The sequence below is a fragment of the Tachypleus tridentatus genome, chromosome 8 (genome assembly GCF_004210375.1).
Source record: "Tachypleus tridentatus isolate NWPU-2018 chromosome 8, ASM421037v1, whole genome shotgun sequence".
Classification (NCBI taxonomy): domain Eukaryota; kingdom Metazoa; phylum Arthropoda; class Merostomata; order Xiphosura; family Limulidae; genus Tachypleus; species Tachypleus tridentatus.
Genome location: NC_134832.1, coordinates 4331011 through 4350174, shown reverse-complemented (window position 1 = coordinate 4350174; position 19164 = coordinate 4331011). Strand labels below are relative to the sequence as shown.

At 33.4% G+C, this 19164-nt stretch overlaps 1 protein-coding gene across 1 annotated transcript in view; it reads left to right on the top strand.

Annotated features, from left to right (window-relative positions):
- Positions 1-19164, top strand: part of LOC143258429 (protein DOP1A) — a 172709-nt gene that overhangs the window by 93609 nt on the left and 59936 nt on the right. The window contains 5 exon segments of the mRNA XM_076517355.1: positions 274-330; positions 4770-5007; positions 7013-7195; positions 12309-12434; positions 14743-14880. Coding sequence (XP_076373470.1) covers positions 274-330; positions 4770-5007; positions 7013-7195; positions 12309-12434; positions 14743-14880 — 742 coding nt within the window.

Genomic DNA, 19164 nt, shown 5'->3' with positions numbered 1-19164 from the left:
CTATATACGGTGTCAGTGCCACAACCTTACAGAATACTGTTTAACAGGATGTATAAATGAACTTTATATATTATGTGCTTAATTAGAAATAGAAAATTAATGTTACAGTTTTAACATCACAGTTTTACAAAATACTGCTTTGCACTGTATGTGTAGATATCAGTTACATTCAGTTTGCTTATTAAGAGGATATTAGGGATAAATATCATAGTCTTAGAGAATGCTGTTTTTCACCATACATGCAGTTTTTAATTATAGTTAGCTTTGTTACAGAATGGAGGCTAATGTTAAGGACTGTAGTCTTGGAGAATGCTGCTTTACATCATGCAGGTAGATATTAAGTATAATCAGTTGATTACAGAAATGAAGTTAAGCTTAAATATCATAGCTTAAGGATATTTAGTTTTGCTACAGAAAAAAGGTTTATGGGAATACCACAGTCTTACAGAATGGTGCTGCACACTATACGTGTGGATACTGATTATAGTTGGTAAGAGGGAGGCCATTGTTAAATACTACAGTTTTGGAGGGCAAGGCTTTATGCCATGAGTGTAATATCTACATAATTAAAGTCACTTTGTTTGGAATGTTCCCTTTATAGATAATGTTTGATTCTCTGTTAGTGATAGACTCAGTGGTTGGTCTCATGTAGAAGTCTTGAGTTCAAATCCCCGTTGAGTAGGGATTTCTGTATATTTTTTTTAAATTAGTAATTGGTCTCCTTTAGAGAAAGATACTACAATATTAGGAAAAAAAACAACACTTTACATCAGGAATTTAAATCATTTGTTCCCACTAGAGTATAAATATTGGGTGTTACAGTGGCTATAGCACTTGACTATCATATGTAAATCTAAAGTTTAAATGTTAAAATTTCACAGTATTACAGAACACTGATTAATATAAACATTATAACCCAAATGGTTTTGAAAGGTAGACATTTCTTCTTCAGGGGTAAACTGATTTCCAGTGCTTGAGTTATAGGGTTTTTACCGTTTTTATATTAAGATCTCTTGAACTTCCATGTTTTACTGACATCATTGATAGAACAAGGATTTTCATCATAGGTTTTATTTGTAGTAATTTTCTTACAGATAGACTAATCTTAAATACCACAAGTTGAGAGATAGCTGCTTTAAACCAGATTAACTGTTTTAGGTTTAACCTTCTCTCTTCAGTTTTAATCATTTCTAGATATTTTAGTAACAAAAGCTTATGAGTATTTGCAATGAATTATTATAAAGTGTTTTTCTTTCTGTTTGTTTTTTTCCAATCATTTTAATCTGGGCAGAATAAAGGTATGAGCTTTTATAATTATGTGCATTGCGCTTTTCCCAAGTCTTCATATGCTTGGCTGAGTAGTGCAATTTATAATGTTCTCTTAAGCTTTCCTTTCCACCAAGTTGAGCAGTGAATCAAGGTGATAATTCTTAGGTAGAATGTGTTCATCTCTTCCATTTGCTGTTCCATATATGGAACCTGATGATTCCTCAAAGAACAAACCACATGTGCAATTCTTTCATCTATCTCAATTTCATTTTGCTGTTTTTTTTTTTTTTGCTTATTTTTTTGTCAGGTTGCTATGTCCAATTAGATCCTACTTCTTATATAATAGAATGGCTAGAATTCCCACACATGAAATGAAGAAGGAATAACAATTCTTTTTGAATCATGCTTCTTTCGACTTCAGTCATTTCCATTGTGGATTAAACTAATGCATAATAGATTTTAACATGAGTATGGCCAATGGAATCATGAGTAGAGTGTGAAAAGGACACTGATTTTGTTCTGATCAGCACCATAATTCCACTTATTTTCTGTTGTCAAAACTATTGGCAACTGTAATTTTATTAAGTCATGAATATTGGATGTGCTTGTTGGATTTAACATTTTGTGATACAATAGACCTTTTAAAATATTTGATTACGAGAAAGTAATATCTTTGTAATTTTGTGTTAGGTAAGTGATGCAGGGCTGGATTAAGGGTCAGAAGGGCCTGGGGCAAAATTTTTATACAGGCGTTATTACAATTTTTATTAAAGACTAAGGAAATAAAAACAAACTAAACCTCAAGATATGTTTATGTTTTACTTTTGGATACAGTAGGAAAATTATACCCACAAATTTGTAAGACTCATTTACAAGTTAATGACCAATATTGCATATTTCTTTAATTGGAAAAGTGGTGCTCCAACACAGACAAAATACGCATTTAGACAGCAAAGATGATAGGCAGAAAGAAACCACATACATATAGACTCAACACCTCATGCATTCACTTTCACACAGACATGTGTGCATAGATCACACTGATATTCAGTATGCATAACAGTATTAGCAGGCCATGTCATTTATACTTGGTCAAAACTAATGACTTTCTGGATTTTTTTTTTTAAGCAAAAGGTTTTATGTTGTTTTATTTCAAGGAATTTTAACAAGTCATTTTCTATGCACAAAAGTGCAAGTGCATTTAGCCTGTCTTGGTACTTTGTTGATCAAAGTGTGTTCTTTGTTCTTTATAGCATTGGGAATTATTTTTCTTCCACACAGGTGCTTGACATGAGCCACAGGTATCTTTAAGACTATCAAGTCGTTTTGGAAATTTGGTTTTGGAGATCGGTCATGTATCATTCTCAACATATTTTGATCATTGGATTCTAATGGTTTATCAATGAACCCTGCCTTGAAGTGGGTGGGAAACTGTACAATTTCTTCCTCTGTGCAACCCTCCAAATCCAGAGGACATCTACTAACCAGCATTTTGGTAGCATTGTAGAAGGTTTCTTTAGACAGTGACTTTTATGTTTTGTATAAGCCAAAATTTGCAACTGTCATTTTCCTATGCCACTACTCTGTTGTCTAATGCAAATGGAAGTTGGTCAGTTATTGTTTAGAAAGTTTGAACTTCTTATGGAGTAGAGGGTGAAAAATCACTGTCCTCAGGATCTTCTTTGTCCCATCATTTACTTCCCAAAAATAAAAGAGGTGTGTGAAGCCCACTTTGTGTTTGATTCTCTAGATATAGTGAAATAGGAAAGGAATGAGGTTCTCGTTTTGTATTATAGCTTTTCAGTCTCAGTAATCTGAGTTTCTAATTCATAAGGAACTATAGACTTTGGACATCACAAAAATTCAATATGAACCAAATATGCATTCAATATACCACATGACATGCAAAAAATGATATTTGGGATTTTTTTTACTATTTACTTTTAACTTGAGAAATTAATTAATGTATAATACTAAAATTAATCGACAGTGTGGTACCAGACTTATTAGCATGCATCCATAAAATAATAGATAAATAATATTTTGAATGTAAGTATAGAAAAGTCATGCCCTCTGACCTCTACCCATAAGAAAACTCAAAGCAGATCTTTATATATAGAGAGAGTTAATGAATATTGTATATGTGACACATATAAGGATATTTGTATTACTTTTGTGTGTGTATTTGAGTGTAAAAGAGTTGTCAGAATGAACTACTCAATAGTTTCATAACAAATGATTGCATATTATTTTTGTACTTATTTCAAACATATATAATTTTTTACATGGATGCCTTATATTATATAAACTTTAGTTAATGATGTTTGTCAAATTGTCACAGAGTTATTTACAACTGACAAGTGGGACAATGTAGGTCCACAAGTTGTTATGGATTTTTCATGAGACAATCTTCCTTTCAAGAAATAGAGAAAATTGATACAACTTATCCTAAATACTTAAAATACCTCATTACTTTATCTTGCTTCATTAGTGATAATTGATCTTTGAGAATGAAAAATAGAGATATTGCCAATCTAGCCCAACAAATTTTTGTCATACTCTAGGCCTACTGCTTGGTCATACAATAAGAAATAGCATATCAGGTGGAACCCGTGAGGGAGGATCCTAGCTTATATCATCACAAATGTGTAGAGTGAAGAGAATTTGATTGGTCAAGACCTGTTATATGATTAAACTGAGGATATACAGCCTTACTTAGACTTAATGTATTTGTATTGCTAATTGTATAAAAATGTGCTAATTCCAAGCTGGGCTGGACCTCATCACATTATTTGTAGGCTAGCCAATCAAACTTTGTCTCAAAAAATAAGTAGAGTTGGTTAAATGGTTTTTGTTAATGTATTTTCCAAAATAAACTGCAAATGGGCCTTTTTTGTTTATATTGGACATTTTGTAGCTCAGCCCTGTGGCTATAGTCTCAGTAACTCCTGCCATAATCTGCCCCTCATCACATACACAAGTTGGACAAAATGAAATATTTTTCTAACACAAAAGAACAATGAATGAAATAAAAAAAGTTATTTTTTTATATTTTTTCCCTATGAAATTGGAGTAAATTAAACAAACTGTTATTGGTATCTATCTGTCTGTTTTTCAGCCTGTCAATCAATGTATATTTCTTTATTTCAATATCTAAAAAATTCCATTTAATTTGAAGTAATTCTTATAAGTTTAATTCTGCATTTTAACTAGATTACTTTGAGGTTTTCTGAGTCCATGCCATTCTGTTTTTGCATTTTGATGACAGATTCCAGATTTAAGCCTGATACTCATTCATTTTGCTGTACTTATTTATTGCTATGTTAAGAGTACTAGTTTTGTCTTCTTGTGTATGAACTGAAATATCTGTACAAAATTTTATGTTTTGCTGCAGTAGACAATGTGCAGACTTAAAATATTGATACTTTGTGTTATACTTTATTCGTGTAGAGTTATTGGATATCCCATGTTTAAAAGAAGTTTTGCATTATGTAATTTAGGGAACAATCTATGTCTAAAGAAGAATTCCACCCTCCTCCAGACTATTTGGTTACATTAATAGAGAGCTTGACAACCCTCACTCACCACTGTCTACTGGATACACCTGCTCCAATCTCCACTCCTGTAAATCAGCCACTGTTACCGCCTATGCCTTCTCAACCATATGCACCTGGAATTAATGCCTCTCAGATCATATCCAACCTTTTACATGTCTTCTCCACTTCAGACTCTCAGAAAGTAAGAGTTATGATTTTATAATAAGTCTTCAATATGCACAAATCTTTATATGTTTAAGTATATTATGTTAGTGATATTGAGAAATTGTTTGTATTAGCAAATATGTATGCAGAGAAATTATGATAGAAAGATTAAGAATAGTTCAGAAATTAAAATGAAGTTTTCTTTCATTGGTAATAAGCATGTAAAGTAAACATACAAAAGTTTTTTTCTTGTTTTGTCCCAGATTTAAGTTGAGTTATAATATTCTTATATCTTTTGAGTGTGTATATTATGCTATATATATATTTTTAAAATCTACACTTATCATTTTTATGATAGAATTAGTATTACCTATTATTATATAATTTCGATTTTCCACCTTTGTGCTTTTGTTATAAACAATAAGTCATTTTATAAGGAATAAAACAGACACTTATTTCCTTATAATTTTTATGAACTAACAAACTTAGACTATTAATAATAATATTTTTTTACAGATATTCTTGTTGATATATGCCTTTTAATCATCTCAGGTATTCTTTTCTACACATCATAAAGATGTTTTTGTGTTACGTTTAAAATTTAGTTAAACTACTTATCATGGTATACAAATAAACTTGGTATTAAAACATATTTTATAATTAAACTTTTTACATTATGTAAGTTTTAAGTTCTTAATTTTATAAGACAATATTAAAACAAAAACACCTGAATTTCCAATATTCTCTAATGTATTTACCACCCCTTCAAGAAGTACAAAATTTGACATAAAATACTCGGTATAAAGTTGTGATCAGGGGGGGGCAAAGCATAATTTGTATAGCCTTCAATTGTAGTTGGTCACAAAGCCATAACATTGAAAATCAGAACCCTCTTGCCACTCCCATTTGTCACATTATCTCTTTCAGAAATTGCAAGTAGTTCTCTCTAATATTTAATACTATATTATTGATAACGAATATGAAACTACAGTTTTAATCTATCCAGTGATGTGTTATATTTCACTATTTTCTGTACATAAAATTTTCTATTCTGCTTCAAGTTCAAGCCTTATATCTGTTTGAAACACATCAACAAACTTAGCTGAATTTGTAGTGACTCTCATTGCAAAGCGTGTTGCTTCTTGTTAGATAAACTGAAAAATTTATTATTATAGAACATTGCTTTTTGCATGTTATTATTCTGTATTCTTTGGTGTATTATTTAATTAAATAAAAATAGTATTTAATACAGTAGTAGCCTTAGTGTATAAAAAGTAGAATTAAGTTTCACTGACAGTTAAAAGCACCATTTCTTGTTTCTTTTGGGTATTCTCTATTTATTATTATAAAAGTAACTAAAATATAGACATTTAAAACTTTATTGGTTAGAATAGATAAAATAAAGAATAATAAATAATTTTGTACAAGGATTTACTCAGGAATAGCCTATGTAATTATTTAAAGCAGTAAAAATTACGTTACATAGAAATGTTTACTATTACAAGTTTAAAGCTATGTGAAATAAATGTAATTTCCTGTTAGAATTTGAAGTCATTCTAAAAAGAAAAAGGAAAAAAATATTTGAAATATTTTTGTGGGGTTATGGAGTTGGTCCAATTGACCAACCTCAAATAGAATTAGGATAAATAAAATAACACAAAATATAAATTTTTTCTAAAAAAGTTTGAAATTTAGTTAATTTGTTTTAGAGATTATGTAAATGATATTTGAGACTTTGAGACATAAAAAAAATATTTTTAATCTTACCATGAAACTCAATTTGCACTGAGATTAGGAATACATTCCTTTATTAAAAAATCTTATTTTTTTGTGTGCAGAAGACTTTTAATATTTATTGAAAGTCTGCTAATTTTTTAAAAATTCACATACAGTATTAATAACTATAGTATGGAAACTGAAACAAGTACTTCATGGTTATAAATGTGGTCAATTTGAACAATCCAATAGCTATGAAGTTAAAGTGTTATTTGAGAGGTAAATCTGATTTGAAGTGCCCTTTTAATTTTTTTTTTTTCTCATAGGATCAGTCAGGAACTAGGGAACCAGGGAGTGCCTTTGATCCAATTCTCACAACCCGACGAGCTCTTTTGAGCAACATGCCTCGTATTTTGGCTGCCCTTACATTAGTCTGGCAAGCTGTTACAGAGTCAGAGAAGAATAACCAAAATCAACCAGTCTCATGGTGGATAATGGGCTCTGCAAAGGTGCTGTCTTCTTATATCTTATTTTGTTTGGATAGTATTTAGGTGAATAGTAAGGGAGGAGCATACATACTGGGACTTTTTTTTTGTCATATTTTAAGTAGAGTCCCTCATGTTAAATGTGCAGTTATAGTTCTTTCTTAAAATTAAATTTTTTTCAATTTCACAGAATATATTAATTTTGTGAAACAATTTATTATCAGTTTGCAGGTTTTTGGTTTTATCACATTCTCTATACCATTATTTTTTATTATCATTGAAATCACACAACTTGATACAAAAGAATTACACAGTTTGTAAGTTTTTAAATATTTATGGAATGATGTGCTAATAGAAAGTAATCTGTATAAGTAATACACTTATTTTCATTTATCTGGAATTTTTCTCACAAATTTCTTGATAAAATGCTACAGCTCTCAAGTAAGTTCATTCAAAAACCAATATACAGTTCAGACTTTTTGTTAAAAAGCCTGGATTGCATATTTGTTGTTTGCTTTGTCAAACATTTCAGTATGATGAGTATGGTACACAGTTGTACAGTGTCATTGTTATAATGTGATGACTGGCTTTAATTTCAGTTGTATTTTTTTTTATTTGCAAAGTACACAGCATTTAACCCGCATGTAATTTTCTACAAAATGAATGTTACACTAAGTAAAGTTTCTTTGTGCTTTCTCGACTTATTTAGGCTTAAAATATGCATGCATAGTTTGTTCAAAATCACATACATTTAGACATTTCTGCACATTCAAGTAAGTTTGGTTTTATTTATATTTTACATTTACTTTTCAATAATTTAGCTTCAGTTCATTTCATAGACTGCTAAGAACATTTTTAGCTTCTTTTTTCATTCCTAAAGATTTTAGTTTCCATTTTTGTTTGATCTTGTAAAACCATGTTATACACTGAATGCTCATAAATGTTTCTTACTTTTGTACACTGTTAAAAGTACTAATACTTTGCTTTTTTGATCAATTTACATGTAGCTTTATTAAGTAAAGCTACATCTACATTAGTTTGTTTCTACTCATAAACGTTTTTTCGAATTTTTGATATAACACACAATGCCTGCAAGAAAATGTAATTTGAATGATGCTCATTTGAAAGACAGAATAAGAAAGTTCAGACACGACATTTTATTTCTGCTCTGTATTATTCGAAGCCACTTTTTTTTTGGAGGGGGGCTTATCAAACCATATTTTTTTAGAGTTTTTGCTGTTTAGAACTGCCTTTAAAACTTTTATTCTCCTTTTTCTCAATCATATTCACTCATCCTTATCTAGCATTTCCACATCGCACCTAACACTGCTGCTGTAATAATTATAGCTGATTTTCCTACCACTTCAGTGGCATCAGGGCAAGCATTATTCAATCAAGAGGTAGTTGCTCTGATTCAAAGGAAGTTTCCTGCCTTTATACAAGCTTTTATGTTGCTTAATTATTGTTTTTTCATACTATGAGCAGGTATGCCTGAACATGGGAACGAGGAATTGGTACCCTGTTTTTTCTTCCAGCCTATCCCTCACAGTCATGTTTTTTTTCAAGGGAAGTGCCCAGGCTTCCTCCTTCCTTTGTTGACTTAATCATTAGGGTATAATTCTTCCTTGTCTTCTGTTTTTAATGATTCCTCCCTGCACTTCTCAGTGAGGCAGTATCTTATGTTTCTTCCCTTACCAGACATTGGGGTTTATGTGGGTTGATTTGTAGACTAGGCACTTCCTGGGGTCATTTTGTAATGTAACTCCCATGTACTCTGCATAAAGGTGCTTTGGCATATCTACATTTTTTTCCCTACATTTACTTGCAGTGATTCAAGTTAGTTGTCCATTTTTGGGGTTGGACTCTAATACCTCAGTATTTATTCTCTCATCCCCAGTTTTACAAAATTTCACTCGGAATATCCTATTTTACACTCTGGCACAATTCTTCTCTTTTAACTTTTCCTTGCACATGTAACTCCTCTATTGTTGAGACCTCTTGAGCCAGTACAGTGTTTTCTCTCAGATGAGTTTGCCTCCCTCTTCCATGTGTAATTTGTAATTGGGTCCTTCACTGTGCCAGGAGGTTTTTGGTGGTATTCCTATTTTCTTTTGAGTTGAGTCTGCACTGTTGTATACATCCCTTTCCTCCTTGGCCTCCTGTTTCTTTCACCCCATATTCAACCTTTTCCTATGTCTTGTTCTCCTCTTTTCTTTTCCATACTAGTTTCAGCTCCTTGTATTTCTGAGAGTTGCCATTAGTTGTTGGGGCACCATCCTAGAAGCAAAAGATGCTCTCAGTGACTGCACTGTGGGTTTGGATCCTGTGGGATCGAGGTTCCTCTGCTTTGCCCACATATAAAGGTACTAAACCATGAGTCTTTGGGTTCTAACAGCCCTGTCAGAGAGTCTGATCTTCCTCTTTGATTCTCCAACTTTGTTGTTCTGGCATTCTGTTTCCTTCCCTCCTTCTTGGAATTCCAGTTATGGAGTTGCTTCTAAAGTGTCATTGTACAGGGTGTTTTCTTTCCTCCAGGCTTTTGTTCCTGCTTGTCTGTTGACCTCAGGAAGATAGAAACTGACACCCTGTCTTTGATCTTTTTACTTTGAACTGCTTCATGGCCCCTCCATTTTCACCATGGAGTTCTTTAGTTTTTCATTGGTTTTTCACTTCTGGTCTGTGGATGATGACAGTTCAATTGCCTGGTGTGTACTTACACATTCCTTTCATTGTCATTGTTTTGTGTGTTTTGGCTCAGAGCCATTCTGTTTAAATTAGCCTTGACTCCAAGATTTTTTGTCAGGTATTTGCTGTCTTTTTCATTCCTGGGGTTTTTGTTTCCATCATTAAGTAGACAGCTGTCTACTTCTAGCTTCCTCACAGGCTAACTCTGTCATTCACACCCAGTTTCTTTTAAGAGAAACAAATTAGGTTGGTTGGTTGGCAAAGTGGAAATGTCTATCCTCATCCACATGCAGTACCTAGTTTATTTAGGGTGTTCAACTTCATACTCATTTGGGCCCAACTTTCTTCAATTTGGCTTTGGGCTATGAATTTTCTAGTCCACAGCCTCTCTTCTCTTTCTTCCATTATGTGGAGGTTCTCTTTCTTTTGGGAACAAGGGTTATTTTAGAAGACCTCATTCCTCTTGATTGTGCCCACAAGCATCTCCTTTGGTGGGTTTAGTTGGACCAGCTAACCCTTGTTTGCAACACCTTGGACACCACTCTCTTCCATATAAATGAACTTCACCTTTTGATCAAAACAACAAACTATGGGTGTTTTTCTTCTCATCTGGTATGTTACCTCTTTCTTGATGCTTCTCTTTCTGATTGGAGTCCCCACATAGATGCTTAGGTGGTGTTGGAGAAGTAGGTTCTAACATAATCCTCTCTCCATATTAGTCTCTTGGAGCACATTGTTGCTCATTGAGCTTTGGTACACTTCCTTCTGGCTATTCATCACTCAGAGATGGTACATTCTGACAACTTGACTGTCTTGTCCATTTCAATTCTATTGATTTGAAAGCTTGTCATACTCAAGGTGCCCTGAATCTAGTCATGGACTGTATATCTTGTCCTGGCAGGATTCTCCATATAGAGTGATATTGGATTTACTGGTGTTTCAATGTCTTTATTCCCAGTTGGATATCCCATGTTTTGATGCCTTTGCCACTTATCTCGATTTTCAGCTCCCTCAGTTTTGGTCTCTTGTTCCATTTCCATTGGTTGGAGCAGTAAATGCTCTTAGTCAGACTTGGACTGGCATCTACCTGAATGCTTACTTTCCCATCCATTTGCTTTTCCATATCCTTTCCATCAGTCAGATCTCTCTGTATAAGATTCTTTCCAGTCATATTTCATTCTACATAATGTTTTTTGTGTCTTCTTTTTGTCTTTTTTTTCATTGGTTTTAGCCACTCCACCTCACTTGTCCCTCTTGCCCTGCCTCTCCCTGATTGGATCCTCAGTGGCATTTTATATGTCCTTACCCTTCCTTCTTTTGAGCTTTGTTTAACATGTTCCTTTTCTTCCTCCTGTTGGTAGGTGGACATCATTTATTGTATATGTTTGCTATTGACATCAACTAAATGTTATTTCACTGTTCCTGTCTGCTCCTTTTCCCCAAACATTCTTTTCTGCCAAAAACTTTTACCACTCAGGGTGGTATCTTCCTTATTTTTCTATCACACCTTTATGGATGTTACAACCTTGCTTGTCTCCTCTACCTAGGCAGGGATTTCTACTGTTATGTGGCATGCACTGGTTCCTTCCATGGTTCTCATTTCTGTTTGTTTATTCTTTGGAATCTTTCCTAGTCTTGTGTACTTTTGTCTAATCTCTTTATGAGTTGGATTTTCCAGCATCTTTGCCTAATTTATTCTATCCTTGGGTGCTTTCTAAACAGGGATTATCTTTAAACTGGACCATCTGCTAACTCACTGTGGGATTCTAGCTATTTGAAGTTAACATTTTTCAACACTTCTCATATTTCCCTTCAGACCTCCCCACTTCCAGTATAAGTTTTGTATGTGCTGCCCAATCTTGAAGTGATTACAGGCTGCACAGAAGAAATGGTGTTGGTAACAATAGGAGTTGTGTTTCATTACAATTAGTGAACAGTTGTTGCATGATATCATGTAATGTCCTCATGTGAATACATGTGAGAATAGGTGGGAGTATCAAGGCTAGTGTGGCAAGTGAATATTTGTACATATAGAAGGCAGTTCAGTTGAGTAAAGCTATTTGTGAAAGGTGGTAAGTATCTATCAGAAAAAAAATTTTAATTGTAGGAATTTGTTAATATTCAAGTGAAGGCCATTATACCTGCTGCAAATGTTTTTTGAAGCTAGTGTATAAATAATATAATATCTCAAATTGTTTTAAATATATGTTATTGATGAAATTTGCTTTGAGCATTTCAAATATATTTATTTCTGACAAGGTTTTGTTTTTGGTGAATGTCGTGCACTTGTCCACTGCCATTAAGCCAAAGCAAGAAATCAATAACCATGCACTTTCAGAAAAGTCATATTGTTTTTTTTCAAAAGTGAATAGGGAATGTAAGTAGATATAAATTTTCTTTGTGAAATTATAGATTATAATGTCCTAAGTTGTTTTTTTCTTTCTTTCTGTAGACTGTTAAACAGAATATTCTCAGTCTCCTCAGTCCTATTGCTCTACATCATGGAATCAGCTTTATGGCTGCTGTTGCTGTTGTTTGGTATGATAGAAGACACAAAGGTACTTTTCCCACAAGAAAGGTAAGAATGTGTGGGAAATAAAGCATTGTAAATATTATTTACTTTATTATATTCAGGAAATAATTACAGAAGGAAAAAACAACAAATTATGAAATATCTATTGCTGATGAACTTTTACTTAGCTGATACTGGAAACCCTATCCACCTAATTGTTTTAGGAAATGATTAACTGCATTATACATGTCTATAGTTAATATAAAATCAACCAAAACTACTATGTAGTGTCAAAAAGAGACATTATATGGCAGCTTTTGTATATGAATGGGTTATTAATTACCATAAAAATAATGTTGAAGTTTTCTGAAATCAAGATAGTTGGAGTTTACAGCAATCAATTTCTAATGTATTCTCAAGACGGCTGATAGGGGTATTAAAACTTTAATTAAAATCAAGTACAGAACAATGTTTCAATCAATTTAGGTCGTCTTCAGGTTAACAAAGAGAGTTTGTAACTGACTATTGCTGGGCGTGTTTTAGGAATGAGAGTGTAAATGGTACAGGATTGTAGGGGGATTGTCTTGAGAATACATTTTTACTTCAAGTGAGTTTCTCATCATCATGAATCCATTTCTAAGTTAATACAGCAACATGTACATAATTGAACATTACCATAGTATATTTTTGTGCTTTATTTTTTTCAGACACAAATAATACATCTAGACTTTAAGAGTATTATTTCCATCAAAGTTGGGCTTAGCATGGCCATGTGGTTAGGGTGATAGATTTGTAATCTGAGGGGCACGGGTATTTATCCCCATCACACCAAATGTTCTTGCCCTTTCATTCAGCCTTGGATACTTGTAATATGATGGTCAATTCCACTTTTTCATTGGTAAAAGAGTAGCCCAAGAGTTGGTGATGGATGATGATGGTTAGCTGCCTTCCTTCATATTATACATTATTTGATTTTTTTATTTGAAAGTAAATATTAAAAACACAAACATCAATTTTTTGGTGTTGTATGGTACGTTGAATGCAGCACTGGTTCAAATTAGGCATTTGTGATGTCCAACTACAAAGTCTGTAGTTTTGTACAAATTAGAAATTCAAATTACCAATATTTACAAGCTAGAATATAAAATTAAAACGTTTTATCTTTTTTATTTGCTGAGCTATCACTATATTTAATGAATTATACATAGTAGCCTTGCTAACCTCCTTTAATTTTTTAAAAATGGTTTTTCATGTACACTTTCTTCTGTGTACCACATGTGAATAACCAGTCAACAACTTAGAATGCCCCTTTATTGATTTTCTCAGTCATTTTTAAATACAATGGTGTCTTTTCTTTCCTTCGATACAAACATTTGTGCTGATAAGTTGATTCTTTAGCCTATTCAAAATTTCATATTTTTTTTAGACACAAATGCAGCTTGGTCACTAAACTTGAAAAATTATAATGGAAGACTGTGGTGTCAGTGAAGTAATTTACGTTTTTTTTGGTTATTCAACTGTACATATAAAACCTAAAAATAATTATTTCATTCCACATCCTCCAAGTGCAAAATTTTTTAAGGCATAGCAAGCTACAACAAGCAGTAACTGTGTACACAGGTCATAATTAGAAGAGATAATTATTTGCTTTACTTCTTTATTTACTGTTCTCTGTTTAAAGAAAAGTAGATTTGCTGAAAGAGTTAGTACACCCTTTTATACTGTGCACAAGATAATTAAAGGATGATTTAATGTTGTATGTCCAATCATTTGCTAAGAAATAAAAGGTCTATATATTGTTAGAAGGACTAAGACATATCAGGAAAATAGTTGTAAATGCTCATTTGAGTAAGATTATCATGACAGAGGAAGTAAAACCCATGATTAATCAATCATATTTTGAATTGAAAGAACTTTCTAGACTTTGTAATTTCAAACACTACCCAAAGAAATTGTAAGACAGAGAAGTTGGAAGGTTTGTGTTCTGGCAGTTATCCAGTAGAGTAACAGTAAATTAAAACTGTGATTGTCAATTATAATTTTAAAATCAGTGTTAGCTTTACTGCTACACTTTAAGTGGAAATTTTTTTGTCTGTTTTTTGAAATACAATAAATTTTTTTTTGTTTTGATGGTAATTTTTAACATAAATACAGGTATGTATAAGAAAGATTTATTATTAGTTAATTACAGTACCACATCATATATTTTGAGAGTATTATTATTATCCACAATACAAAATAGTTTGCGGACCAAAAATGTTAATTGATTAAATGAAATTGAACCATCAGTTACCTACCCTCATCATTCTTGATATTTTGTATTTTTATTCTTCATGTTTACATTAATTTAGTTACATTCTATTACTTTTGAAAGGTGATTCCACCCTGGACTCAAAATCAGCTTTTGCTGGTGGAGTTAGTAGCAGCTATAAAAGTGGTTCCTATGGAGTCTGTCGTTCAAACTGTTCGACAGGTAATTAAACAACCTCCTCCAACATCTCATGACAAAAATGTAAGTATTTTTTGTTATTAATATTTTCAGTTCATTTAGAGCTCAGCTATGTTTTTAATAAAAATTCATAGAATTAAGATCACCATATCTCTCTTAATGAAGTGATTAATAAGTTATCCTTTTACAAAGCATGTTGTTTTTGTAAAATGCTAGTACAAAAAATACTGTTCAAGAGAAGCAGTAGAATTGAAGAGTATATGACATTCAAAATGTATAATAGTTTTTGTATTTTTTTACTGTTTACGTTTGAACATGATTGATTCAACCAGCCTTGAATCTACCTTGTAATTAAGGTTTGTCTTTCAGTGAATATTTTTGAGATTTTGTTTTACCTATATTAACAATTTAAACAAAAAATATGGTGCAATTAATTTTATGATTTTAAAGTTTTGATGATTTTACCTCAGTTAGTGCTAGGGTAGATAAAATATGATATAAAATATGAAGTTTTACCAAAAAAACTTCTAATATTCATATAGGAGGTTCTATAAATTATGCAAATGATATATAAAAACTATAATGTAAAAATAAGTCATTTTGTCTTGAGATGAAAAATCATCTCTCTCTAAGATTGACTTGGTAAAGGCTTTGGAAATGCATGTAAAAATCTTTATCAAAAACACTTTATTAAGAAATCTGATATTTTGTGTACGACAGTCTTTTATGCTCACTGAAAGATCACCTATTGATGGATCAGACCTAGATAAAAGGAAATAATGTGTTGAAACACTGTGACCAGTACATAGTCTAGCTAAGGCAACTTCTTCCCTCTGATTCTTACAGAAACTAGATGACCAAAAAGCAACAGTAGGTTTATTCTTGAAAAGCTAGTTATGAAGCTAGTTTCCTCAAATCAACTGCCAACTGGTGTGAAGTTGTGCTTTTATCACAGGATCACAATCCATAAATGGAAAATGAAAGGTTGTAACAGTTCCAGAGTAGATGGAATTAGCTGTGGTGTCAATGAGCTCGTTCCACTGAATACCAACATTGCCAGGCATCCAGAAAAAATAGATAGAAATAGAAGATAGAGAAAAGTGAGCCAGTTATATCTGATTAGTGTCAAGACCAGTTTGAGAACATACATTAAATGATTCCAGGGCTTGTAGAGAGTTAAGAAAGTCAGTGTAAACAGCACAGTTATTGAACTATTTAGCTTCTGCATGATCCAAGACAAGAGAAATGCCATACAATTCAGAAATGAACACAAAAACTGTAGAGTGGATCCTGTGAGCAACCACCAAGCTATGACAAATCATGGAAGAACTCACAGAATCATCTGATTTTGAAACAATCTGTAAAAACAGGAACAGAACAATTTTTTCAAAAGATGTTCAGCAAAGAGAAGATGGGAGTAGTTGTCTTCTTCAGATGATATAAAGAAAGATTACAGGTGGGGCTGGTAAAGAGCTATGGTGGGATTGGCTGATCTTTGGACTCAGCACTGTTATCAAATGACAGACCCACTTCAATAATGATGTGGTAAAGATTTAAAGCTTAGTTGCAAGACAAAAGTGGAAGTAAAGAGGTGGTTTATGGATCTTGGTGTACAGACTCTGAAACAACAAAGTTCAAATGGCCCCTGAGCAGAGCTAAAGTCCCAAATGGTGGATAGGGTCCAGTTTCTTCAAGGCAAAGGGCCTAGCAGAACAATAAACCGAAGACCCATAGTTTAACTTGGAACATATGATATTATAGATCTTCAACATAGAACATTCATCTGCTCCCCAAGAGGTGGAAGAGAGGACTGAGAGGATGTTCAGTGACCTTGTACACTTAGCTGCTTGATGTGGGGAATAAAAGTAACTTAGAATCAAAGATAAGTTTCATAGACCTTTACTTCAGGAACCACAGGAAGAATGATAACATTGAGACAAAGCTTGGTATTGTGGTGTAAACTTTGTTGTTGGCAAAAATGAATGCTAATGGTTTTGTAGAAGAAAAGGTTAAACCTTTTGCTGTGGTCCATTTCAACAAGTGAATGAAGGCAGCCTGAAGCTGTTTCTCAATAAATCTCATGCTCAGCAACAGACAAAAAATATAGAAGTCATCAACATAGAAACTATTTCAATAGTAAGAGAATGCTGTGAAGTAACAGCACTGGTTTTAACATAGAAAGGCATGACACTCAAGGCTTCAAGTTCCTGTGTGAAAAAGAACAGGAAATGGTTAAACCTGCAGAGACTTGAAGTAATCTTTTAGTTAAAAAACTGTGAATGTTAAAGAGTAAATGGCCATGTCAGAGGTTGTTTGATTCAAGGAACCAAACAAGACAAGCATTAAGCATCCTCTCCAATATCTTTTAGAGACAGCTAGTCAAGGAAATAGTGATAGTTAGAAGGAATCTTGGGATTCTTCCCAGGCATGGGAAGCAAGTAGAGCAGTAGCTGTACATCAGACATCAGGAGAAATGTTATTCTGCTAAATTCAGTTAAAAAACAACTAGAAGAGCAAGAGAAGCATGGGAGAGGTAGCACAGCATCTCATAATGAATGTCATCAGGTCCGACTAAAGTACTGCCAGATCAATGAAGAGCAAGCTGAACTTCCACCAATGTAAAAGGGCAATTACAGTCATAGAGACAATCAGCCCAAAAAGAAAAATATGATCACTGTCTGAAACTCGAAAGCTAAGAAAGCAGGGCAAAAAAAGAAGATCTGGAAAAATAAGAGATGCACTTCAAGAGAGTTTCAGTGATGCTTTGTACATTATTGACTTCCTGGTTATCTGAGAGTAAGATGGAAAGAGGTCGAGAAGTATACTTCACATTGATCTTATGAATCTTGTTTCAGACAACTTTGGAACTGGTGATAGAAGAAATGCAGTTATGAATTTAATCCAAGATTCCTTCTGGTTTTGACATTTGACCTGTCGAGCTTAGGCATGGGCCTGCTGAAAAGCAATGGAGTTAGAAAGAGTGAATGCTGCAAAAAATATTCCAGTCCCATTTTTGAGCCTTCTGAGCCTGTTGGCAGCAGGAGATTACCATGGAGAAGGATGCTGTGGAAAATATGTTGAGGTTTTGAGGATAGAATGAACAGCTGCTCGAATGATACAGTTCGTTACTGCTTTCACTAAATCATTAATGGATTGAAGACTAAAGAAGCAGGTTCTGTTTTAAAGAGAGTGGTGAAGAATAGCCAATAAGCCTGCTTCAGCTTCCACTGTGGTTCTCAGGTTGGGTGGCATCTACCACAGTCAGTCTCCCTCAAAACATTGGGAAGATTATCATTGCCCCATTGGTCACTATCAAACTTCCAAGAAAAATAAGAACATAAATAAATCAATACCAGCAAAATACTGAGCAGGTGCATAAAAATATGTAGAATAGAGAAAAATTATCTGAGAGTGTAGACTCTACAGTATGACCCCTCCCGTCAATATTACCACCACCTCAGAAAGGATTGTGTTCATTAAAGTTTTCAAAACTTGAAAGGAAGATAGCAACTGTTCTATGAGAGCATCAAGGGCTGATTGTTTGTAAATTTCTCCAAGAGATAGAGAAAACAAATAGTGATAGTACAATCTACAGATACAGATGGCTACAGCTTCTCAGAGTGTATCTTGTGACACAGACAAAGTGGTTACATGCTGGTCAACCAGTAGTGCTACCTCTCCATTAATTAATCCATCACACAACCTGTCATTCTGATAGAAATTAACTACCAAAATGAAATTGTATCAGCAGGTTTTAGTAATGTTTCCTGTAAGGAGAGAGACAAGGGATGATAGGAATTGACCAAAGCATTATTGTCATTCAAATTGGAATGAAGATCTTGACAGTCCACCATATCTATTTATTTAGGTGGAGAACCCTTCTGTCTGCAACCTTAAGATTCTTCTTTAGTAGAAAGAGGCCTTTTGACATGTATGGGGCCTGCCTTGAGTCAGATGTGCAGATCTCTGCCAGAAGATGAAGACTTCAGAGACAGAAGGCATGACCTAATAATGGTTCTTCACCTTGGGGTCAGAGGTCAGAGGAGATGGACTCAAGCAGTTACTGGATGTAGCATTAGGGACAGATACAGTTGTAAATAGTAGATGTTGATCTGCAAATGTGTGTAACCCTGAGGTCAAATAAATTTTAACATGTTATGAAAAGGACTCTGAAGGATGCATGGAAAAATCTGTCCAGTGTAGCAGTGGAAGGTAGTGCAGCAGCATATATCTGAGATGGATCAGGGGACACAAACTTCCAAACTTCTGAATATGAAATGTTATTGACATTTTTTAAAGCATTGTACTTCTTTTTCCTCTGCCCATTTCAGCCAAGAAGGAAAACAG